Source organism: Chinchilla lanigera, unplaced genomic scaffold (genome assembly GCF_000276665.1).
Source record: "Chinchilla lanigera isolate Chin_1 unplaced genomic scaffold, ChiLan1.0 scaffold00091, whole genome shotgun sequence".
Lineage (NCBI taxonomy): Eukaryota > Metazoa > Chordata > Mammalia > Rodentia > Chinchillidae > Chinchilla > Chinchilla lanigera.
In genome coordinates this window covers 4,576,237-4,601,520 of record NW_004955492.1, presented here as the reverse complement: position 1 = coordinate 4,601,520, position 25,284 = coordinate 4,576,237, and the positions used below count along the sequence as shown (strand labels likewise).

At 40.9% G+C, this 25,284-nt stretch overlaps 2 protein-coding genes across 5 annotated transcripts in view; one reads left to right on the top strand and one right to left on the bottom strand.

Moving 5' to 3' along the window:
* Positions 1–8,186, bottom strand: part of Arid4b (AT rich interactive domain 4B (RBP1-like)) — a 136,739-nt gene extending 128,553 nt beyond the window's left edge. For both annotated transcript variants that reach the window (XM_005404948.2, XM_005404950.2), the window contains exons 1-2: positions 7,549–8,186; positions 6,890–6,944 (exon numbers count right to left, since the gene is read on the bottom strand). In XM_005404948.2, the coding sequence (XP_005405005.1) occupies positions 6,890–6,895 (6 nt within the window). In that variant the 5' untranslated portion in view covers positions 6,896–6,944; positions 7,549–8,186. The remainder of the gene's footprint in view (positions 1–6,889; positions 6,945–7,548) is intronic.
* A 140-nt stretch (positions 8,187–8,326) lies between these two features.
* On the top strand, positions 8,327–18,523 carry Ggps1 (geranylgeranyl diphosphate synthase 1). Of its 3 annotated transcripts, XM_005404953.2 has the most exons (4): positions 8,327–8,542; positions 12,354–12,446; positions 16,651–16,721; positions 17,127–18,523. In XM_005404953.2, exons 2-4 carry the CDS (start codon positions 12,377–12,379, stop codon positions 17,883–17,885), a joined length of 900 nt encoding a protein of 299 aa, XP_005405010.1. In that variant the 5' UTR covers positions 8,327–8,542; positions 12,354–12,376; the 3' UTR covers positions 17,886–18,523. The 3 variants fall into 3 exon arrangements, with proteins under 3 accessions (XP_005405010.1, XP_013360134.1, XP_013360136.1); XM_013504680.1 differs by lacking the exon at positions 8,327–8,542 and having other exon boundaries at positions 12,354–12,426; XM_013504682.1 differs by lacking the exons at positions 8,327–8,542; positions 16,651–16,721 and having other exon boundaries at positions 12,358–12,446.
* The last annotated feature ends 6,761 nt before the right edge of the window (positions 18,524–25,284 follow it).

Sequence of the window (25,284 nt, the reverse complement as noted above, 5' to 3'; positions counted from 1 at the left end):
AATTTTCATAGCAGCATTATTTATTCATAAAAGGCAAAATGTGGAAATAACCAACATGTCCATCAAGGGCTGGGGATATAGCTCAGTGGCATAAGTGTCTGCCTGGCAAGCACAAGGTCGTGAGTTCGATCCCCGGTACCACCAAAAAAAAAAAAAAAAAAAAAGTCCATCAAACAATAGATACATTGTACAATGTAGTATGTCTATAAAATGGAATATTACCCAGCAGTAAAAAGGAAAAGAGTCCAGTACTCATGCAGGGAACAAAATGGATAAACCCTGAAAAATGCTGCAAAGACAAAAGTCACACACAACAGGCCATACACTGTGTGATTCCACTGACAGGAAAACAGCCAGAACAGGCAAATCCTTAGACAGATAGAAGACTTATAATTGCCAGTGGAGGAACAGAAGGAGAGTGGGGATGACTGTTAATGGGTTAAGGGATTTCTTGGAAGATAAAAATATTCTGGAGTTAGAGGGTAGTGATGGATATAAAACCTTTTAAAAATACTAAAAAAAAGTAATCACCTAAACAGTTTAAAAGGCTAAATTCTAGGGTGTGAATTATACCTTCTTAAAATTCAAAATCAACTGAGAAGACTACTCAGCTTGATATTCACTCCTCTCTAATAAGTGAACGCTAAAAGTTGGGAAAGTTTTGTTGGTTGTACTCTGTTCCAAGAACCCAACTCAACCACTGCTCACCACAAGGTTTTAAGATAGGGGTAGTGGTGTCTCTCAGGAGGCTTTTCATCTATAAACAGGGGCAAGTAGAACATTTCTCTTGGAACTGATCTGACAGCCTGCAACTGATCTGTCTAATTCTATGCTTACTCCCCTACAGTCTATCCACCACATAGCAAATGCTTACCTATTTTGAAAATGTGGCCAGTTGTGATACCACATGTCTGTAATCCCAGCACTCGGGAGACCAAAGCAGAAGGATCACTGTGAGTTTGAGGCCAGTTTGGGCTACAAAGTGAGTTCAAGGCCAGCCTGAACTACACAGGCGGACTATGTCTCAAAAACAATAACAAAAAAAAGAAAGAAAGAAGAAAAAGAAAATGTGTAACAGATCAATTCACTCCCTTGCTGAAGACTCTGAACTCTCTTCCCCAAGTCTACTTCCTCTTACTATAATGAAATACCCAGGCTAAGTAATTAATACAGAAAGAGGTTTATTTGGCTCACATGTGTTCAGTCTTTGGTGAGAGCCTAATAACAGATGGTTATACTGGCAGAAGCCTGTGCAAGAGGTAGAGAGGCAGGAAGAAGAACCAGTCCTGCTTTTTTGTTTTTTTTTTGTTTTTTTTTTGGTTTTTTTTTGTCCCCCCGCCCCCGGTACCGAGAATCGAACTCATGACCTCGCACTTGCCAGGCAGGCGCTGTGCCACTGAGCTAAATCCCCAGCCCCCTAGACCTACTTTTTTAATAACCCTTTACTGAGAACTCAGGGTCCCATCAGAACTACCTTAATCCCGTCCAAGGGCAGTAACACCAACATCATCTACTATGCTACTCTCTTTTCTTGTGTTTTTTTGTTGTTATTGGTTTTTTGGGTGGTGGTGTTTGTATTTTTTGCAGTGTTGAGGATTGAATCTAGGACCTCAGGCAGGTGCTCCAGGACTGAGCTATATCTCCAGCCCAAGCTCTTATCTCTGAAAGGTCCTGCCACTTGCTAACACTGCCACTCTAGAGACCAAGCTTCTCACACTTGACTTCTCACACATGACACACTAAAACCATATCCAGATCCTAGTGCTAACACATTCAAATTTTATTCAAATTATTGCCATCCAGACAACCCCTTACACTCTACTGGGCCCTTGTAAGCATCTCTAGCCTCATTTCTACCACACCAGCTCTAATGACTTTATTCCTATTCCTTAACCCAAACTCAAACACACCAAACACATTCACCTCAGGGCCACTGCATTTGTTTCCTCCATTTGGAACACTCACTCTTCATCTACAAAATTGAATCACTCACTGTATCACTTGTTTCATATCATACTTAAATGTCATCTGCTCAAATAAGCCCTCCAGTACCAGTGAATTTAAAATAACATCCTGTCTCTAACCTCTTACTCTGATTCTGGTTTCTCTTCAAAGCACTTAGGACGCTTCCTTCATAGTGCCTTTCTACTGTAATAGAAGGAAAACTCTGTAAGGGTAAGAATTCACTTTGTTCACTGCTGCATCCTCAATACCAAGAACCACGTCTAGCACAAAGAAGTTTCATAATCTGTTCAATGGCTGAATTTACTGGCTGAACTGGCAAACACACATGCTTCATTTAAGCATATACTCATGTACTATATTTTTTTAAATTACAATAAACAAGAAAGCTGGGCACCGTGCTGTACATCTGTAATCTTGGCAGGAGGACTGCTATGCGTTTAAGGCCAGCATGAGCTATATAGTGAGTTCAAGGCCAATCTGAACTACATAGCAGATCCGGTCTCAAAAAGAATAAAAAAAAAAAGCAAGGTATTGGTAATTTGGACAGAAAATAAGTCGGTGCTCTACAAAATTAGCTACTCATCAACAAACTGCAAATAAGTAACAAAATACACTTGTCATATTATAGTTCTTAAATTCCTCTTACTGTAATAGTTATGTATAAACTGTGAAACTAACATTCACACTGGATTATCCAAGTCTGTGACTTCATCTTACCTGTTTTGTTAATCTTATATCTTAGAAAATATGTCCACATAGGTCTGGAATTCCTACACATCCCCTTAAATATTCAAAATCCTACATTCTTACTACAAGAACAACAGGCCTCAAATAACATCTATCCAGTTCTCCAAGGCAGAAGCCTCCATCTTCCTTCTCCCTCAAGGTATGAACAGACTCTCACTTCCACTTCTAAAACACCTCATCTACTTCCCCAACTATCACTGCATTAGTTCAGTCCCCTATTTCTCTCCTTACTTGGCATCTCCAGACACTGCATTCAGATCTCCCTTATGATATATTTGCTACAATACTACCAAAGTGATCTCTTTACAATGCAAATTCACCATCTCTGTCCCATCTTTTCTGGTCTTGAACTGGCAAGCGAAGGTAATCCTGTCTTAGCTTCCCGAGTGCTGGGATTATAGGCTAGGATTATAGACGTACGCTACCAGGCCCGGCTCTGTCTTTGGCCCTTCTTAAAACCTTTCAGTGTTTCCATGTAGCTCTTAACAAAATTTTCAGGATGGAAGTACAGCTCAGTAGTAGGGTACTCAGCTAGCATGTATGAGGCCCTGGGTTAGACCCATTGCACTACAAAGGAAAGAAATAATATTTTCAGCTTCTTCACTGTTTCATCTTCCATCACTGCCTTCCTATTCCCAGCCCAAACACATCATATTTCAGGTTAACTCAGCCACAGTAAACTCAGCCTGTTTTGTTCTTTATTGTCCAATATGCTGGTCCTTGCCTATCTGAAACACTTTTGTCCCTTTCTTTCCTAGCAGAAGCACTGACATTCAGGTATCAATACCAGAAAACTGTCTGTGGCTGTGTGATTTAGACGTCTTCTTCAGTCTTCCCAGAGCACTCACCACAATACTGTTATAATGCAATATATACTGTAGGCTTTACTTTTATTTTTCTCTTATCTTCTACTTAATTGCAAGCTCTCTGACAGCAAGTCAAAGAGTTTATTCATCTTCATTCCATACTGCCTGATACATAGAAGGGACTATTCAATGAATGATTTATGAAAAAAAGACGAGGTGGAATTAACAGAGCACAGGAAGGGAAGGGAAGGAAGGAGGTAAGACAATAAAGAGGGAGAGAACATGCACATACATAGGGCCTCAAAAAAGGGACATCTGTAATCGACCCATTATTTTCACATAGACTAAGTAAGTTAGGAGATAATAATATATACGAAAAAAACTATACAGGTTCTAAGTACAACCATCTAAATCACTCATCCCCTAATAATTCTAATTATTCTAGTCCACCCAGCCGATTCTACTACAAAAAAAAAATTTTTTTTGAGACAGTGTCTCACCATGTAGTTCAGGCTGACCTTGAACTCTCTATGTAGCCATAGTGGCCTCTAACTGGAAATGATCCTCTCGCCTCAGGCTCCCCAGTGCTGGGATTACAAGCATGCACCACCACACCCGTCTTTCATTCTAAAAATTAACTGCAATGTAAAGTTACTTCAATAAAGTTTCACTTTAAAAAAGGTAGGAAATGAATGTGATGTAGTTCTTGGAATTAATTATCATTTCCTGAAAATCTATCACTGAAGTAGAAGGCCTACCATAAATATGAAAAATAAATCCAACAGAACACCAACCTCATAATTTACATTAAGGCACACACCACTTTTCAGTCACAAGTCATAGTTCTCAAAAACATATCCTTCAAAAATACGAGATAAAGTACACTAATACTATGCGGTTTTATTTATATAAATTGTTGAGGACAGTGCTGCAGGGCAATTGCTGTTAAAACATGTAACACTAAAAATGGCACATACATTTTTCTTTACTTGGGAACTTTAAGGCAAGAAGCAAAAAAGTATTACAAAATACTCTTTAAATTACCTCAATACTGTCACTTAAAATTTTTTTAAAGTCCTCTTGTCACTAACAGGACAGCCAAATCAAACTTAATAACTTGCTTCAAAGAAATTTGGTGAGATCCAATAAATGGCAGAAATCCTTTTACAGCTAAATTACTGTACTAGAGAAACAGAACACATACACACACACACACACACACATATTTAAACTCAAACCAAGCATGGTGGCACATGCCTGTAATCCTAGCATTCAGGAGGCCAAGGCAGGACTGCCCCAAGTTCAAGGCCACCCTGGACTAAATACTGAGTTCAAGACCAGCCTGAACTGCATGGTAAATGTGACTCTGTCTCAAAAAAAAAAAAAAAAAAATTAAACTCAACAGAATCAATGTTAAATACATTTTAAGTTGTAATTTTTGCTAAAGGAAAAAAAAGCTTACCTTTTACTATAAAAGAAATCACGGTATTAGTTTTCATAATGATGTAGTACACTTATAATGAAGCTCTTTGCAAAGTTGGAGATTTGTTTTCATTACTTTTTTCCTGTTAACATTACTAAGTACAAGTATCTTTTTCAAAAAGCAGTGAGGTAGAAATGCTGAGTGCTTAAAATTAGCAGCTCTAAAATGATACCAAAAAAATTTGCATTTGCCTAGTACCATGAAAACTCTAAGGCTAAAGTTTCCAATATACTTTCATTTTTCAAACATTACAAGTTTTAAAAAAGGAAACAAAGAAAGAAAATTTTATTCTAAAACACCTTCCACTAACTACATCTCTTTTAGCCAAACATTTACAGGGCACCTAAGATGTAGCAAGCATTACAGTAAGAACTGTGACAGATTACATTTATTCCAAACGTTTATTCAGTTTCAAAACTTATTATGTATTATTGAACCTAAAACTTTACTTAAATCTCATCCAACACCAAGATAGATATAGTATTCCTAATAGACACACTTTTCAAACTGCTTTACACAAGTCACCAGAGTTAGCTAGCCTAGCATTTATGACTAACAAAAAGGCTTCATTTCTGAAATATCATTAATTATGTTTTCAAGCACATAAACACGAAATAGGAATTCAGCAGATAAACTGAGGCAATCTAATGTGCCCCACACTCCAAAAAAAACCATTTAAAACATCAGGCTACAGTACTTAATAAACATTTAGGCAACCAAAAGCTTTTATTTTTTTCTATAAACACTAATATCACAAACTGTAACCTAAAGTACTATAAAAACTGCCTTCAATCTGAAGGGAAATATGTTTTTGTTTAAAAAAATAGCTCAAAGAAAATGTCAAAAGTACATGACATTTGCATTCTAACATACTAGCTATCCTATTTGTATACTTATGAACACGTCATACCCTTTTCAAGCACTCAATTTGTAATGAATAAAAATCTGCTAAAGTCTCAGTTCCACCAGTTAAATCTAGATATTACTATTATCCAAGGCTTTTCATCCTAAGAGCGTTTTTAAAAAAGAATTTACATATTCCATAAAGTGAAAACCAATCTATGCTTTTATTGCTGTAATTTCTTCCACCAGTTAAGCAAACTACTTTTTAGACACTATCCTCCATTCAGTGAACATGTTTGCTAAAAAGAACCCTGGTCATCAGTGTTCCACACAATACAAAACAACAGAGCATACAGGAGGCTGAGGAAAGAGGATCACTGTCAGTTAAGGCCAGGCTGGGCTACAAAAGTGAGTTTAAAGCCAGCCTGAACTGCACAGCGAAACCATCTCAAAAAGACAAAACAAAAACAAAAACCAGCAAATTACAATTTGTAGATCAATAAAGGAAAATAAATCATATAACCCCAGCTCTTAGCTCCTTGGAAATATAAGAAATGCTATCTCTGAAGTATGTGAAAATCACCAAAATCTCTTTTAAAATCTTTCAAATAACATTGTTTTTCTATCAAAAAGGTTTTCTGCTAAAAATTCACAGTACGGTTCACAAAATAAAACGAGATTTTCTTTCATCGTGTAACCGATAGAACCACAATACAGTTCAGTTTCGAGAATCAGGTTGCTTGACCTGTTTTGTTTTACGTTCTGAAACACTTCAATTCAGGCAGTCATTCCGATCATTCCCTACGAAAGGAGGCAGTCTGAATGAGAGAAATCACCTTCCACGAGACTTAAAACTGACTGCAACTCCACAGTAAAACCCTCGATATGCACACCAGCTGGCCCCCGTTTCCAGGGAAGGACTGGGCACCAAGCCACCACACACACCTTCCTTTGCAAACTCGGAGGCCCCATAATCACGGCGGCCAAAGCCCCTACTTCCTGAATCCCCTAACGCCGGAGGTTCCTTTTCTCTAGGCAATCCTACCTTCATGGCGATTCTGAGGCCGCGATTCCCTCGAAAACACCGGATTCACCTGCACCTGGAAGGGAAACAAAGACACTCCGTGAGCACCACCTGCACTATCGGGGGCGGCGGAGGCACCGAAGAAAGCTCGGTGAGGGGCGTCAGTCGCCCGCAGCACGCTCGGGGCCCCTTAGCCGCGCCATCACCGCGCACCCACCACCCACACGGCCCGCAGCGTCCCGTCCCCATTGTCGCGACCGGACGGAGTTTCCAGTCTCTGACGATGACGCCATTTCTGTCAGAACAAACTCACAACAAGCCAAGGTCCGGCGCAGGCCTGGACGACAAACGCCGCCGTCCGCCCCCACGGGCCGCACAGCGCCGAGTCGTTGGACCCTGGCGGGGCCTCGGTAGCCGGACGGCCTCCAGTTCCTCTGCCCGAGTCCACCCCGAGCGGAGCCCGACAAGTGGGAGCCGGGCCCAAGCGGCGGCCGGCCCCCACCCACCCCGCGCTCCGCGCCTAGTGCGCGGCCGATTCGGGCTCGGCACCGAAAAGGGATCCCGGGAGGCCTCAGCCCCACATCCAAGCGCCGTCGGAGCGCCGCGGCCATCTGCCCCGCTCCCCGGCTGGGCCCGGGGACGCCCCGAGGAGACCGCGCCAGCCCCGGAAAATGCCCTACCTTCCGCGGCTACGAGGTCCGAGCCCGGCCCGTCCAGAGTCTCCGCTCCTCCTCCCCCACGCACACCAGCAGGCCTGGGAGAGAGATGGGGGAGAAGGCCGGCGGGTCCAGCGGCGGCCGAGGCTGAGGTTCGGGCTCCTCCTCCTCCCGCGGCGGCGACTGGTACCTTTGTTTGGCGGCCGCTCGGGCTCCCTCGCTGGGGGGAGGGGGACGACGAAAAATCCCTCCCGGGCTGGGGGTCCGGGCCCCCGGTCGCGCTGCCCTCCAGAGGACGGCGGCGACGGACCCTCTGCGGCTGCCCCTGGGCAAAGGTCCAGGCGGTGCCCGTGGCGGCAACAAGCTGAGGCTCAAGAGTCTTCTTCGCTCCGGCGCCTGAGCTCTTCACTCCGGACTCGACTGACGGGCAAACATCGCTTCCCCCCTCACGGGTCCCCCCCCTTCCCTTCTCCCCTCCCCTAGCTTCTTTTCCCCTCCCCTACCTCGTTCCCGGATGGCCTCTTAGACGACCTCAGATTGGCTAGATTTCGCTAGAGCCAGCCTATACCCTGTTCCTATTGGCCCCCGGGATACAAACAACGACGCCATTTTCCCACCAGTTCTATGGAAACAGAAAGTTACTCCCCGAAGCTTTCTGGGAAATGTAGTACAACTCCTAGAACCAATACGCAAACCTTGGCTCGGGAGAACTGCAAGAACCCCAATGCCCTGCGCCTGCGTAAAAAGGGAGAGGAGGGAGGGAGGGGTCGGGACCATAAGCCAACGAGGAGGCGGCAACAACGCCTGCGCAGTGTGACTGGGATGGCGCATTTTCTTGCAACGAGTAATGCGGCGTCGCTAGCGGCTGAGGAGGGCGGAGAGTTCTGTGGTGAAGTTGGAGAAGGGATTCATGTAGGCGTCGGAAGGAGCCTTGATCTGAACTACAAAGAGGGAAGTTGATGCTGGATACTTTTATTCCCGGAGTGGCAACGGAAAGTCGTGAGATCACCGTGGAACAGTAAGCGGCGGCGGCGGCGGGGGGACCCGGATGGGAAGGGGGGGCGGGGCCGAGGGGGAAAGAAAAGAGGCGGAGGACCCGGATGCTGACCCGGCCCCGGTGGAACTCGGGCGTGCGCGGGTATTGCAGGGGGGAGGGCGGGCGGACCAATGGGCGCAAGGCACCTCGCTGCGGCGCTGTAGTAGCTTAGAACTCTGCCTAGCCGCTGTAGCTTTGCCTGCCTCGGGAGTTATTTAAAGCCCCGCTGTGTCTGTGTCCCTAGGGGTCCGCAGTTCCCAGAGCTGGGCTTGGTGTGCACGTCACAGCTGCGCTTGTCGTTTCTGTGTTTAGCAATTTTGAAAACAAACCCTTCCCTTTTAAAAAAATTACTTTGCGTGGCATTTTCATTTGCGAGTTGTGCCCCGATTTCATTCTTCTGGGCGTCAGAAGGCATCTTCATTCATTCTATTACCTGAATCTGGTCGGCGACAGAGGTTAAAACTAAGCAGATACAGGAGTGAGTGCAGCCGAGATAGTGCTGGGGCGATTGAAGAAAATGACGTAAAGATTGAGCTTGTTTAGGGAGATAAGTTTACCAAGCGGGCGCGGATTGAGCTGTAGGGCTAGCCGGAGTTAACCAAGTAAAGGATATTACAGACCGAAAGAGTAGTAACATGTTGGAAATCTGTCAGGAGAGAGCTTTCACATTTTGAAGATCTGAGGCTGGAGAGGTCAGGAGCGCTGCAAAGCTTCTATGCTTCGTTTTTTGTATTTTGTTTGTTTTGTTTTGTTTTTGGCACCGGGAATCGAACTCAGGACCTTGCGCTTGCCAGGGAGGCGCTTGTGCCGCTGAACTATATCCCCGTCCCCTTATGCTTTGTTACGAAGGAGTTTTGTTCTGGCATTTTGAGCAGTAGGATGGGTTGGAATGGTTCTCAACTGGAGGAAAGAGGACCAGTCTTGAATTGTGTGAAGACCTAAGGCCTAAGGGTGAAAGAGGAGATAACAGAGATGCAAGCAGGGGAGTCCAAGGAGGAATCCCCTGCAATGGTAATGCAACAGAGAGAGGAATGAACTGTATTAATAATTACTGATCCCTCTTCTAACACATTTCCAGCAGTTTTTCAGTTTTGAAAGTGGAAGAATAATGGCACACTCTCACTGAGCCAGTCTGTAATTGTTTACCCTCAAAATCATTTAGTAGAGTTCACAGAACGCAACCATTGCCTCTTTATACTGTGTAGTACATGAAAACTGAAGCTTACGGCTTAGATAAATTGGTGGTAAAAAAGAGAGACAGGCAAGTCTGTGTGGAACCCCTTAGACTGTTTGTGACTGACAGAGTCTTTCTGTGTAGTTCATACTGGCCTTGGAGACTCTGCAGCCCAGGCTGGCCTCAAACTCACAGCAATCTTCGTGCCTCAGCCTCCAGAGTTCTGGGATTACAGGGGTGCGTCACCACGCCCAGTTAGACTCTTAACAAAACATAAAACAAACTGATTTCCAATATCTAAAAACATTCAGGATTCTATATTTTCCTACCACTAAGAGTAGCTGCATGTAAACATTCTCCAGAAAAAGGAGGCGGCTTATACTTATTTTTTAAATATTTCTTAAACTTCTGTGAATAAACAAAGGCATTGATAATATTTTTAATTCACAACTATTAAATTAAGAAATAACATCAGACAAGGCTTTAAGAATTTAGCCCGGGTGGCCGAGTGTGGTGGCACACGCCTATACTGCACTTGAAAGGCTGAGGCAGGAGGATAATTGTGAGTTCGAGACCAGCCTGGGCTACAAAGTGAGCTCACGGGCGGCCTGAACTGCATAGTGAAACCCTGTCTGAAAAAGACCAAAAAGGGGCTGGGGATTTAGCTCAGCGGCACAGCGCCTGCCTGGCAAGGGCAAGGTCATGAGTTCAATTCCCAGTACTGGGGAAAAAAAAAAATCTAAGTTTCAAAAAGACCCCCCCCCAAAAAAAAAAATTTAAACAAAGGTTGGCTCATTTCTTTTCAAAAGTATACTTGTTAAGGATCCAGAGATAAAAAATTGCTGAGCTGGATGTGGTAGCACATGCCTGTAATCCCATCACTCAGGAGGCTGATGCAGAACGATCATCAATATTCCAAGCCAGCCATGGCTACTGATAGCAAGTCTCAGACTAGATTGAACTGCATAGGAAGACGTCAAAAACAAAAAAGAACTGTTGAAAGAAGGTCAGCCAGGCGTGGAGGCACGTTCCTGTAATCCCAGCACTCCAGAGGCTGAGGCACAAAAATTGCGAGTTTGAGGCCAGCCCAGGCTACATAGTGATTTCAAGTCCAGCCTGAAAACTTGCATAGCGAAACCCAATCTCAAATAGACAAAAAAGAAAGGTCTCGGTGAATCAAATGTGTTACAGTCTCAAAAAAACTGTGGTTTGTAATTTTTTTGTTTGGTTTTGGTTTTGGTTTTTTTCCAGTACCAGGAATTAAACTCACGACCTTGCGCTTGCCAGGCAGGCTCTGTGCTGCTGAGCTAAATCCTCAGCCCCCAATGGTTTGTCATTTGAAGTTAGGTGAAAAGGGATGACTCCTGTTTGAGAATTATGTAAAATATGTATTGGTACATGTGTAAGTACTTGTTTGTTCTGTTTTTGATGCTGTTCCACAGTGATCTGACCTAGCCATTATATTCGTGTTTTGCATCTTTCCTTTAACCTGTAAGAACAAGGTAACTAGATCAAAAGTTAAACTATAATAAATTATTTGGGTTACTTCAGAAAGTTTTACTAGCAACTTAAGTGTTGTGATACACACTTGTAATCCCAGCTCCTTGGGAGACTAAGGCAGAAGGCTTGCAAGTTCAAGGTCAGCCTGGGTTTCTTAGTGAGACCCTGTCTCAAACAAAGGTGCATTAGGGGTGGTGTAGAATATAGCATTTTAAGTTGAGAAATAACAAACCTCTAAGAACTTACATAAAGGTTACCTCAGTGCAAAGGCCTTAAATTCAAGAAAAAAATCAGCTGAATACTGACGAATGTAATCACCTGTTTAAAGAATTTTTTTTTAAAAATTTGAGGGTACAGCAAGACCCTGTCTCAAAAAAAGAATAGTATAGTTCAGGTCTCATGGGGTGGTACACACCTATATTTCCACCTATTTGAGAGGCTGAAGAAGTAAAATCATTTGAGCACATGAGTCTGAAATCGGACTGGCAGTATAGTGAGAAACCATCTCAAAACAAGAGAAGTACACAGTTAAGTGATTTTTAGTATATTCGCTGTAATCTAATTACATAACATTTTGATTCCCCCAAAAAGAAACCCTGTTACTCTCTATTTCCCCACTCCATATTCTGCCATACTAGCAACCACTGATCAACTTTCTGTGTGGATCAGGCTATTCAGAACATTTCATTTTTTTCTTCTTTTTGGACTGGGAATTGAACTCAGGACTTTTTGCTTCCAGGCAGGCACTTGTACCACTGTGTTATATCCCTGAGCCCGAGAACAAACACTTCATTTAAATGGAATCATAGCGGGCTGGGGATATAGCTCAGCAGCACAAGTGCCTGCCTGGCAAGTGCAAGGTCCTGAGTTCGATTGCTGGTACCAAAAAGAAATAAAAATTTAAAAATTAGTGGAATCATACACTACATGCTCTTTTGTAACTGACTTCTTTTGCTTAACGTAATGCTTTCAAAGTGTTCTGCATGTTAAATTTTTTTTAAAACCAAACTGAAAGTCTGTCTTTCCCAAAACACCTTGAGACATAAATATTTTACAATTTATTACTTAAAAGACAGAGTAATTTCGTTCATGAAATCACTGGTATGTTTATTTTGACAGATCATCTTTGAAATTTGGAAACAATGGAGAAGAGTCAAGAAAATGTCCAAAGAATTCTTCTAGAACCCTACAGGTACTTACTTCAGTTACCAGGTAACTATTCAGTTACAGCCATCCACAGAGAATAGTTTTCAGACAGAAATGGTTGTTCAAATGTTAGCAAATAGAAAAGCATAGACTTAGCAGATTTTCTTTCTTTCTTTTTTTTTTTCTTAGTCTTTTTGAGACAGGGTCTCACTATGCAGTTCAGGCTGGTCTTGAACTCACTTTGTAGCCCTGGCTGATCTCAAACTCACAATGATCTTCCTGCCTCAGCCTCCCAAGTGCTGGGATTATAGGTGTGCGCCCCCATGCCCGGCCAGATTTTCTATTTAAAATGATCACCAAAACAATGTATTTATATTGTTCCCTCTTAAAAGGCACCACTTAAAAAATATCAATCCTATAACATACCTTAAAAAATAGATACTCTGTTATTCCAGAACCCAGAAAGCTGAGGCAGGAAGATCAAGAGTTCAGGCCAGTTTGGACTACATATTGAGACCATGTCACAAAAAAGAAACACCTTTACCTAGAAAATGATAACAAGTAAAGATTCGTGAAATAATTAAAGTGAGTTCTCTAATTCATTTATAAACCAATTACTTGGAGTGATATGCTTTGTCATAAAGAAATATAAAGGTGGTAAATTCTTAGACAACTTTTAATAATGTAGCCCATCATGTAATTAAACTGTTATGATATGCTCATCTTAGTCACCAAAGACACCATTTTTATTTCTATTCTAATGTGCATACCTTTCTTTGTCACTATACCTCAAGGATAATAAATGCATTTCTTCATGAAGTTGGAGAGAATAAATATGGTTATCATAGTGGTGCATGCCTATAGTCTCACATACTTGAGAGGCTGAAGCAGAACAATCACTTGATCAGGAGTTTAGGGCCATCCTGGGTGAAATAACAAAAATGTCGCTTAAAAAAAAAAACAGACACAAAGTATTAGCTCTTGGACTATACTTAGGAAACCACCATGATTATTAAATAAAGAAAAAAAAATGCTGAGACTAGTTTTTTGTTTTTGTTTTGTTTGCAGAGTGTTGTATGAAGAGGTGAACCCAGAGCACTCTTATCACTGGGCTATATCCCCATAACCTCAGTGCTTTTTTATTTTTTATCCTGAGACAGGCTCACTGAGTTACTTAAGCTGGCCATGAACTTGTGTTCCTTCTATTTCAGCCTCCCTGGTAGCTGGGACTATAGGCAAAGGCCCCTGTGCCTGGCAATTTTACTATTTTCTACATAATATTAAGATAAGAAATGAAAAATGTGACTCCGTGTTAATTCTCTGTGATTTCATATTCAGAGTTTATTTTTTAGTGGAGCATGGTAGTGTATGCTTATAATCCTAACCCTTGGAAAGCTGACACACAAAGACCACGGGTTTGAGGCCGGACTGGGCTACATAGTAATTTCAAGGCCAGCCTCAGCTACATAGTGAGACCCTGTCTCAAAAAACTGGAAAAGCCAGGCATGGTGGTGCACGCCTGTAATACCAACTCTCAGGAGGCTAAGGAAAGTGGCAAGGCCAGCCTGGGTCACATAGGAAGACTGTGTCTTAAAAAAAGAAAGAAATCAACTAGAGAAAAAAGACCTATTTTTTTTTTTCCAAGAAGCTTTTAAAATATAATTGCTTTCTCTAATTGGTCATTATAAGTATAGCTGAGACTGACCTTTATTAAACTGAGATGTAAGAAGTATAAACTATATAATGGCCACCCAGACCATATGCACCTTAGCAGTTAGTAGGCAGAACATGTTACTTGTAGAGAACCCTGAGAGATGCCTTCTTTCCTAGACTGCACAGAGAGGAAATTTGTCCCTTTGGATATGTGATACGAGCTGTGCACTCGTTTGTTTAAGTGACTGTTGCAGAGAAAATAGAGGACTTTTAAGCATTTGGGGGCAGAGGATGCAGATCAATGGTAAAGTGCTTACGGAGCATTCACAGGGTCCTGCATTTGATCTCTTAACACCACAAAAAAGAAAAAGAAGTATTTTTGATTACTGAAACTTTTTTTTTTTTTTTGGTACCAAGAATCAAACTCAGGATCCTGCGCTTGCCAGGCAGGCATTTGTGCCACTGAGTTATATCCTCGGCCCGAAACTTAACTTTTTATGTAACTTTTTTCCAAAACATAATGTGAAATTAGTATATTACTATATACTCACTTATCAGGAAACTCATAGAATAGTTTGGCTAAATGGTGATAGTTTTTTATCACCATTCCTTTATGTTTAGGCTAAAATCGCTTCTAGCAGAAACTGTTACCCAAAGATCTGTCTCTTTTTTTTTTTTTTTTTTTTTGGTCTTTTTGAGACAGGGTCTTACTATGCAGTTCAGGCTGGCCTTGAGCTCACTTTGTAGCCCAGGCTGGTCTCGAACTTGCAGTGATCCTCCTGCCTCAGCCTTTCTTAAGATCTTTCTTAAGGTTTCCATGCTTAAAAAAAATCCAGATGACACTTAAAAAGTAATGGCCTAAAATAAAGACCTTGACAATACTAAGAGTATTAAAAGGGGATGTTTCAGGGTATGGAAATCTTTTTTTTCTTTGTGTGTGCATGCGTGTGTGCACCCATGTGTGTAGATCCAACCCAGGAATTCATGCTAAGCACGTGCTGTGCCACTGAGCAGTATCCCCAGCCTGGTAATCTCATTTTTTGATACAAAAGAAACATAACTGCCTAGTCTCTTAAACCTTCATTTAAAGGAGTAGTAGATAATTTTAAGAGATAATTTTATGGAAAGGGCATGGTAGTCCACACCTGGAAGCCCAGCACTCAGGAAGCCGAGGCAGGAGGATCACTGAGTTCAAGGCTACCCTGAGTTATAAAGTGAGTTCAAGGCCAGCATTAACTGCATAATGAAACCTGGTCTCAAAAAAAAAAAAAAAAAGAGATAATTTTAAGAAGTAATTCAATAGTATAGTACATTAATACTTAGTTGGGGGAGAGAGGGTATACACCTATAATCCCAGCTGCTTTCAATGGCTGACACAGGAGGATTGAAAATTTGAGGCCAGTTTGGTCAACTCAGTAAGTTGGGCAATTTAGCAAGTATTTCAAAAATTTAAAAAATAAGTAAAGGTCTGTAGCAGGTAACTTGATCATAGAGCAACTCTGGGTTCAATTGCCAGTACTGCCAAAAAAAAAAAGTTCTGTAAAATAGAAAGTTCTGCTCGGTGTGATGGCACACACCTATAATCCTAGCACTTGGGAGGCTGAGGCAGGAAGATTACTGTAAGTTTGAGGCCAGCCTGAACTACATACTAAAATCCTGTCTCTAAAAAATGAAACAAAAAAAAAGTTCTAATTAGCTGTCTCTAAACAGACTTCCTTTTCAGCAAAAAGAATAAATTAGATATTTCCTACAAATGCCCACTCCATTTTGAAGTTGAATGTGTTAATTAAAGCCCACCAAAGTCCTTCAGAATATGTCTTGCTTATCCAAATTTTAAAAAGTTGTGTACCAGCCAGGATTGGTGGCACACACCTGTAATCCCAGCACTCCAAGGCTGAGGCAGCAGGATTGCTTCAAATTCGAGACCTGCCTGGGCTACATAGTAATTTCAAGGCCAGCCTGACCTACATAGTGAGACCTTATCTCAAAAATCAAAAAAGAGAGAGAGAAAGAAGGGAAGTTGGATATTTTAGGATGTGGTGGGGGTTGTGAGGTTTTTTGCTTGTTTTCACAGTACTCGCGATTAAATTGTAGAGTTTATGCACCCTAGGAAGGCACTCTAAAAACTAAGCTACATCTCTAGCCATTTTATTTTGAGACAGAGTCTCTAAATTGTTCAGGCTAGCCTCCAACTTGAGATCCTTCTGGCCCAGCCTCCTGAATAGCTGAGATTACAGGCATGTTCTGCCATGCTTGGCTTCGGGATATGAATTTCAGAGAGGTTGGGGACTTGGATGTGGTCCATAGAAGGTAATCTCTGCAATGGGTAGTGGGTTGATGGGGCTGGATTTCTCAAGTCTGATGAGTTTCAAAGAAAGTTTCTGAATGTGTAGGTATACACATACCCATACACACCTTAGGGATTGAACCTAGGGCTTTTCCACTAAATTACATCCCCAGCACTTTTTTTATTTTTTATTTTGAGACAAGGTCTCACTGAACTGAACTTGTTATCCTGTTGCAGCCTTCCAGAATGCTAAGATTATAAAATACATTAAATGTGTCTATTATAATTAAAATAATTGTTTTATTGACAGTTTTTACTTTTTGATTGCAGGTAAGCAAGTAAGAACAAAACTTTCACAGGCATTTAATCATTGGCTGAAAGTTCCAGAAGACAAATTACAGGTATTTAGACAATTTTTCCCCCAGTACTGGAATTGAACCAGGGCTTTCACACTGAGATACGTCCCCAGACATTTTTTATTTTTTACATTTAGGGTTTTGCTAAATTGTACAATCTAGACTCTTACTTGTGATTCTCCTACCTCAGCTTCCCAGAGTGCTCGGATTACAGGCATGAGCCACCATGCCCAGCTGGCAATTCTCATCTCACTATTAACCGCCCCCCCCCAATTAATATATGTCATTTAAAAATACTCTTAGCTCTTGGTTCATTATAATGCTCATGCAATGTATTATTTCATATTTGTAATAATTTAAGATGTGAGACTTTCAGAATATCTTAATATCATTAAGCATAAACTTTTGAATAGTTCAAGTAAAGTAAAATTTTCTATTCTTTTTTTTAAGATTATCATTGAAGTGACAGAAATGTTGCATAATGCCAGTTTACTAATTGATGATATTGAGGACAATTCAAAACTTCGACGTGGCTTTCCTGTAGCACACAGCATCTATGGAATTCCATCTGTCATCAATTCTGCCAATTATGTATATTTCCTTGGTTTAGAGAAAGTCTTAACCCTTGATCACCCAGATGCAGTGAAGCTTTTTACCCGCCAGCTTTTGGAACTCCACCAGGGACAAGGCCTAGATATTTACTGGAGGGATAATTACATTTGTCCCACTGAAGAAGAATATAAAGCCATGGTGCTGCAGAAGACGGGTGGACTGTTTGGACTCGCAGTAGGTCTCATGCAGTTGTTCTCTGACTACAAAGAAGATTTAAAACCACTGCTTAATACACTTGGACTATTTTTCCAAATTAGAGATGATTATGCCAACCTTCACTCCAAAGAATATAGTGAAAACAAAAGTTTTTGTGAAGATCTGACAGAAGGAAAGTTCTCATTCCCTACTATTCATGCTATTCGGTCGAAGCCTGAAAGCACCCAGGTGCAGAACATCTTGCACCAGAGAACAGAAAATATAGATATTAAAAAATACTGTGTCCAGTATCTTGAGGATGTAGGTTCTTTTGAATATACTCGGAATACTCTTAGAGAACTTGAATCTGAAGCCTATAAACAAATTGAGGCATGTGGTGGAAATCCTGAGCTAGTATCTTTAGTAAAGCACTTAGGTAAGATGTTCAAAGAAGAAAATTAATAATGTTAAGCCATTCTTGATTGATACATGCAACTTATTTTGTTGGGTTTTTTTTGTCTTTTAACCCATCACTATTAGCTTTTTACAAATTTGGACCAACCTGTTAATGGCCAAAAACTGAAAAAATAGGAGTGAGATGAGTGAAATTATTTCAGTGTAGAAACCTATCCATATATATAATACAAAGTCAAAAGAATCAAAAGGAGCCACATTTTTATAGGTCTAATTTAAATGTTAGGACTTCTTCTAGGAGGTCATTGTGACCATCTGTCCCCCACTACAACAAATGTTCTGTTGATCTTGTCAATATCAAAGACTTTAGCTTCGAGGAATTTTTATCTAGATCCTGCCTTACTACTACTATAGGCCGTTCTCTATCACCTCCAATGTCAAACCAGTGACTACATGAGACCAGTGTCTTTAGCTAACTGTCCCAAAGACCACACCACTGCTTTCTTGAATGCTGCTACTAAACATCCTCTCTGGAAGCCCTCTTACAAAGTCTTCTGGGAGAAGGCTGAGTGAAAAATAGTAACCAGGTCCTTTTTGTTGCCCTTTACCTTTTTTTCTCTTCATCTCCATCCCACAAATCTCTTTTAACTAAGGAATCTCCACCTAATGAAATCCACACGTTAGCTGAGTGTGGTGGTGCATGCCTGTAATCCCAGCACTCAGGAGGCTGAGGCAGAAGGATCGTTGCAAGTTCAAGGCCCATAGTGAGACCCTATCTCAAAAAGACAAAAAAAAAAAAAAGAAAAGAAAAATTCACACTTGCTAGCCAAGTTCTTTTACCTGTTTTCAACAAATTTATGTCCCAAACTGATTAATACTCCATTTTAAAAGAAAAAGAATGTACAGAATAAGCATTTTAGGAGAGAGCCTCTAAACCTGGACATATTTCCCCACTACTGATAGTGAAGATCTTTAAAAGGCTGTTTGTTTATCACCAGCACAAAAATGGAATAATGTCCTTTTCCTTCTCAGCCAGGCACTGTCTTCCCCCCTTGAAGGCATTAGATGTGTGCATGGAAAGGGAGTAGGGCAGGCATGGTGGCACATGCCTGTAATCCCAGCACTGCAGAGGCTGAGGCAGGAAAGTTGCTCTGAGTTCAAAGCTAGCCTGAACTGTATAGTGAAACCCTATCTCAAAAAGATGGAAAAACGAAAAAAGGAATAGGCATCTGTTGTCCCTGACTGAAGGAAACCAAAGTGTTAACTCAACACCTGATTAAAACTAGTCAAATGCTAGACCATTGAGCCCTAATTGCTTTTTAGGGCCTTACCCCTGACCCAGCTCTCTTCAGTGTAATTGCCATACTTAAACCACTGGGGCCATCTGTGGGAGGAAAAGTAAGAAGAAAAAGCCGGGTGTGGTGGCAAAAGCCTGTAATCCTAGCACTCGGGAGGCTGAGGCAAGATGATCCTTGAAAGTTCAAGACCAGCCTGGGCTACAAAGTGAGCTCAAGCCCAGCCTGAAGTGCATAGCAACACCCTGTCTCAAAAAAAAAAAAAAAAAAAAAAAAAAAAAATACCTTGACTCCCATATTAGAAATGTTGACATCCCAAAATAAAAGGTAATACTTCCCTTAGAAATGTTCCATTTTGCTGGATTGGTTCTGTAATACACTGTGTTGGACCTAACCACCATATGCATGTATAAGAAATTCTTACCCAAGCACTTGACCTGAATCTTAAAAAGTTGGATGCTGTTCTTCCTAAACCTTAAAATAATTTGAGGGCCAGGGATATATCTCAGTGGCACAGCACCTGCCAAGCAAGAGCAAGGTCATGAGTGTGATTCCCGATACCAAAAAAATAATAATTTGAAACTCCTGTTTTGACAGTGATAGAGGGTATTTGTGCTATGGAAATTTGAACCTTTATGTTTATAAATTGATACTTTTGAAAAACCATGATTATTCTTAAGAATAGAATGCATAAATAAAATGTTTTCCTTGCCTAATCAAATTAATTTTGGACTGATGCTAATTCATTATTCTTACAGCATTTTTATCTTGCCTTTATCAGTGACAGAAATGCTTGAAATTGAATTGGGGTGTTGTATTTCTTTTTTGGGCTTTTGTGGTAGTGCTTTTGTTTTGAGATAGGGTCTATGGGGCCGGGGGGTATAGCTCAGTGGCATAAGTGCCTCCCTGGCAAGCGCAAGGTCCTGAGTTCAATTCCTGGTACAAAAAAAAAAAAAAAGATAGGATCTATGTAGTTCAGGATTGCCTTGAACTCACTATGTAGCCCAAGCTGGCCTCAAACTCAGCAATTCTCCTGCCTCACCTTTGCAAATGCTAGGATTATAGGCATGTATCACCAAGCCCAGCTGAATTGGGAACTTTGTAACAGAGTCATTTCATTTCATCTAATAGTCAAAACTCCATACTTAATCTGTAGTCACAGTTGTTAGTGCAGAATATAGTCAGAATGTAATGAGATCTTTAAAGCTAATAATATGAATTAATTCTCAGTTTAGGTTTATGGTACAGTAACTTTTTTTCTGCATAAGGGAAAATCTAGTGATCATTTCTCGGGCTTTTGGCTAAGATCAAGTGTAGGGAAAATCTTGTGATAAACCAAGTATGAATTGGAGTTTGCCATTTTAAAAACTTTTTTTTTTAAACTGGACCTGGTGTTGCACGCCTGTAATCCCAGCATTTGGGAGGGAGACTGAAAGATTGCTGTGAGTTTGAGAGCAGCCTGGACTACGTAGTTCAAGGCCAGCAGGGTTTGCTTTGTAATCCTCGAACTTGTGGCAATCGTCCTACCTCATCCAGGTGCTGGGTAAAAGACATAATTTAACATTTAAAAATACTTTCTAGTCTGTGCAGCTTCAGTCAGAAAGCAAATTGATTTATTTGCCAAGGTATTGGTTGTAGTGGTGTACACCTGTAGTTGCAGCTACTCAGGAAGATCACAGAATCAAAGCCAATATAGGCAGTTTATCAAAAACCTATCTCAAAAAGGGCTGAGGTTGTAGCTTAATGGTAGAACGCTAGGCTACCATGTATGAGGCTCAGGGTTCAATCCCTGATACTGCCCCCCCCAAAAATGCGTTGCCATAAATCTTAAATCAACAAGACTTTTTTGAGAAAAAATTTGAATTAAGATATCAAGCACTGTCCTTTAGAATGACCAACTTACTAGCTTTGAATTATTTTTATTTCCATGTATAGATTATGTGCACATCTGAGTTGCTATAATGAATAATGGAAGATATTTGGACCTCAATGAGTGAAATAGTAATAATGGCAAGCTGTATAGGTAGTTTGTAAATCTTGAGAAAATTTGGTAAATCATTCAATAAAAATTGTAAAATGAGAACATTCAAAGAAAAAGTTTGGTTTTTCTTTTTGTCTTTTTGAGACAGTGTCTAGCTATGCAGTTCAGGCTCGCCTTGAGCTCACTTCCTAGCCCAAGCTAGCCTTGAACTAGCAATGATCCTCCTGCCTCAGCCTCCCGGTGCTGGGATCACAGGCATGCGCCACCATGCCCGGCAAAGAAAAAGGTTTTAGAGAGATTCAACTTTAATAATTCTAACAGATGTGAGCCAGGCATGGTAGTGCATGCCTGTGATCCGAGCATCTGGGAGGCTGAGGCAAGAGGATCGTTGTGAGTTCAAGGCCAGCCTGGGCTACAAAGTGAGTTCAAGACCAGCCTAAACTACCTCGTGAGACTCAGCCTCAATAAAAAAAAAGAAACCCAAAATATAAAAAACGTGAAGCTAACAGATAAAGGCATTTAACCATAAAGAAAGGTATGTACAAAATTAGGTAAGGAAACTGAAAATGAAGCAGGTTATTGAAAACGATTGTCATTTAAAGCAAAACAAAGCAATTCAAAGACAATAATAGATTTTCTGATAAGTTTGATGAAAATTCATTTGTGATTTTATAACAAAAATGAAAGTATAATTTTTAAAGTTTGTTCAATTTATTGACTCCTGAAACTTGGCCAGTTAAGATTTGAAAAGCTGGGGCTGGGGATTTAGCTCAGTGGCAAAAAGCTCCTGCCTGGCAAGCGCAAGGTCGTGAGTTCAGGGGCTGGGGATTTAGCTCAGCGGCAAAAGCGCCTGCCTGGCAAGTGCAAGGTCGTGAGTTCGGTTCCTGGTACCAGAGAAAAACAAACAAACAAAAAAAAAGTCGTGAGTTCAGTTCCCGGTACCGGAGAAAAACCAAAAAAAAAAGATTTGAAAAGCTGTGGGTTGAAGTTGAAAAAATAAAATTACACCATTCAAGAAATGTAAAGGCTAGGCATGGTAGCACATGCCTGTAATCCCAGCACTTGGAGGCTGAGACAGGAGGATCATTGCAAGTTCGAGGCCAGCCTGGGCTACAAAGTGAGCTAAAGGGAAGCCTGAACTGCATAGCAAGATTCTGTCTCAAAAAAGAAAAAAAAAAAAAAAAAAAAAAAAAAAAAAATTAACTATAAAAGTAAAGACTTTCAGTGCTATAAAGATTAGGAAAAAATCTGAATATAAATCCTGATAGTTTACAGGAAGCCAAGAGATGATTCAGCACCACAGAAAATACCATCAAGAGCCAGGCATGGTGATGCACACCTGTAATCTCAGCTGCTTACGTACAATTTTAAGACCAGCATGGTCAACATACCAAAACCTTGTCTCAAAAAAGGATGGAGATACAGCTCATTGGTAGTACCCTCAACTAGCGTGTGAGTGACCATGAGTTCAGAAGACCATGGTACCACAAAAAAGTGGCAGTGCACACCTATAATCCTAGCACTCAGAAGCTTGGGCTAACAGGATCCCAACTCTGAGCCCAGCCTGGACAACTTACCAAACCTGTCTCAAAACGAAAAAATTTTAAAAGGGATTGGGGGTGCAGCTTAGCGCAGAAGCTCTGGATTTGATCCCTAGTACCCAACAAAAATAAAAATTATCAGTGTTGAAATTCCTGACTTGAGCCCACAAGTTATTTAAGACTGTTCAGAGAGGCAGCTGGAAGAATTCCATGCAGTTTCCTGTGTTATATGGCTCAGATGAGAATTTCATTTAGGAAGCGACTGCCAGACCAAATCAAATAATCATACCAGTAATTACCTGCTGGATCGGAATAGCATCACCCTGTATATGGATAATCTCACTTGACATTTTCTTGACACTCTTGGATCTTGGCAAGCCGAGCTTGCACACAACTGCCAGAGAATTTTATTTATTTGCTTTTATGTTGTATACCCTTATTTAAAAATCCTTTTTAGGACAAACATGTTAACTTCCTAGTTAAAGCTTCATGTAATCTGCTTCCCATTTTATCTCACACATTTGTTAATATCCTTTATGTCACCTAACCCTGTCTATTGATTCTTACTTAAAGATTCTTAAAGATATTTCCAAATTCTTGCCTGTATTCATAATACTGCTTTTCTTTTTCATAATACTGCTTTGTGGAAGGTTTTCCCAGCCCTTTGGTGGCCCATCAGTGTGGCCTAATTTAAAATTGTAATTCCTTGCTGAAAACTTTTTCCAAATCAAAATATCTTAATAAGAAGAAATAAACCACTGTCCACCCGGATAGGAAGTCAGTGTATTTTGAGTATTCAATAGAGACCTTACAAAGCAAATCTTAAACATGGAGTTTATGGCTGGGGACAGTGGTATAGACCTGTAATCCCAGCTGTTCTGGGCTGAGGCAGGAAGATCACAGATTAGAGGGTACTCTGGGCTACTTATCAAAACTCTAGCAAAGTGAAGAATATAAAAGGCTGGGGAAATAGTTCAGTGGTAGAGGGTCCCTGGGCTCTGTCTCCAGTACTGGAGAAAAAAATCCTTTATTCAAAAGCACACAACTGATTTAGGGTCTCACACACATACACACACACTGTAAGCCAGCTGGAGAACATTTCTTCACTATGGTTTTCTGATGGTGTTTTTCCAACTAGAGTGCTGTACCATCACTTTTAAAAGAAAAGCAATATTCATGGACCTCTACTATTGACCTAAATGTATTTATTGGTTCATCCTGCAGTGCTGGTCTTGAACCCAGAGCCTTGTATTTGTCAGGCAAACACTACCACTGAGCTATATCCCTAACCATAGATTGTTTTTGTTAATATATGTGCGAAGTTTCCTCCAGGCCTCATATGAAATGTGGAGCAAAGATAGACTAGGAAGAATGAGTAGGAAGAATTAGGAGCCAAAGTTGGTAACACTAAAGGCAGCTAGGCCAGGTGTGGTGGTGCACACCTGTAATCCCAGCACTCGGGAGGCTGACACAGGAGGATCATTGCGAGTTCGAGACCAGCATGGGCTACAAAGTGAGCTCAAGGCCAACTGGAACTGTATAGCAAGACCCTGTCTCAAAAAGACAGATAAATCAGTCAATCAATCAATCAATGCAGCTAACAGCCAGAGAACAATGGAGAACTGCCAGGAGCTGCCATCCCTAGTGGCCATCCTGGGGCTTGCTGGTAGCTAGTTGTTCTGGCTCCCAGGAGAGTGGTGGAAAGCCATGAACACTAAATACTGGTAACAACTGGTCTCTAAGCTTAAGATTGTTGACACTACTCAGCTGTTATCCCAGCACTTGGAAGGCTGAGGCAGGAAGATTGCCATGAGTTCAAGGCTATCCTAGGCTACGTAGTGAATTTAAGGCCAGCCTGAACCACAAAGGGAGAAAATGTTTTAAAAAAAAAAACAAAAAAGCCGGGCGTGGTGGCGCATGCCTGTAATCCCAGCACTCAGGAGGCTGAGGCAGGAGGATCCTTGCAAGTTCAAGGCCAGCCTGGGCTAAAAAGTGAGCTTAACGTCAGCCTGAACTGCATAGGGAGACCTTGTCTCAAAAAGACCAAAAAAAAAAAGAAAGAAAGAAAGAAAAAGAAAAAGAAAGAAAAAGAAAAGGACTAGCAACACTAAAAGAGGTACACTTTGCCTGTTTGGGATTTCTATATGAATTGAATTGAACAGAAAATCCCTCAGCCAATTGGTAACCTCGTTAAACTGGCTGCCCTCCTACATCATCACCATTCAGTCTGAAATTATCTTATTCATTTGATTTATGTAACATCTATCCCACACGATTAAGCATAAGTTTCTCCATGGTTAGAACATCGCATTTTTTTTTACTCCTAGTGCCTAACAAGTCTTAAGCTAGTACAAAGCTAGTACTTACTAAATATTTACTTAGTACATGAATGGTGAGACTCAAAATGGATTGCAGTGCAAATATTTGATTTAAACTTTGAGCTTTCTTCTACAATGTTTAAATATGATTTTTACAATAATGACGGATAATTAACCCTAACACCTGTGCTATAGAAAAATCAAGGGCTATGGGGACTAAGAAACTGTCTTGACGATTTGAAATCACTCATGACAATTGAGCAAATGATTTTTTTTTTTTTTTTTTTTTTTGTCTTTTTGAGACAGGGTCTC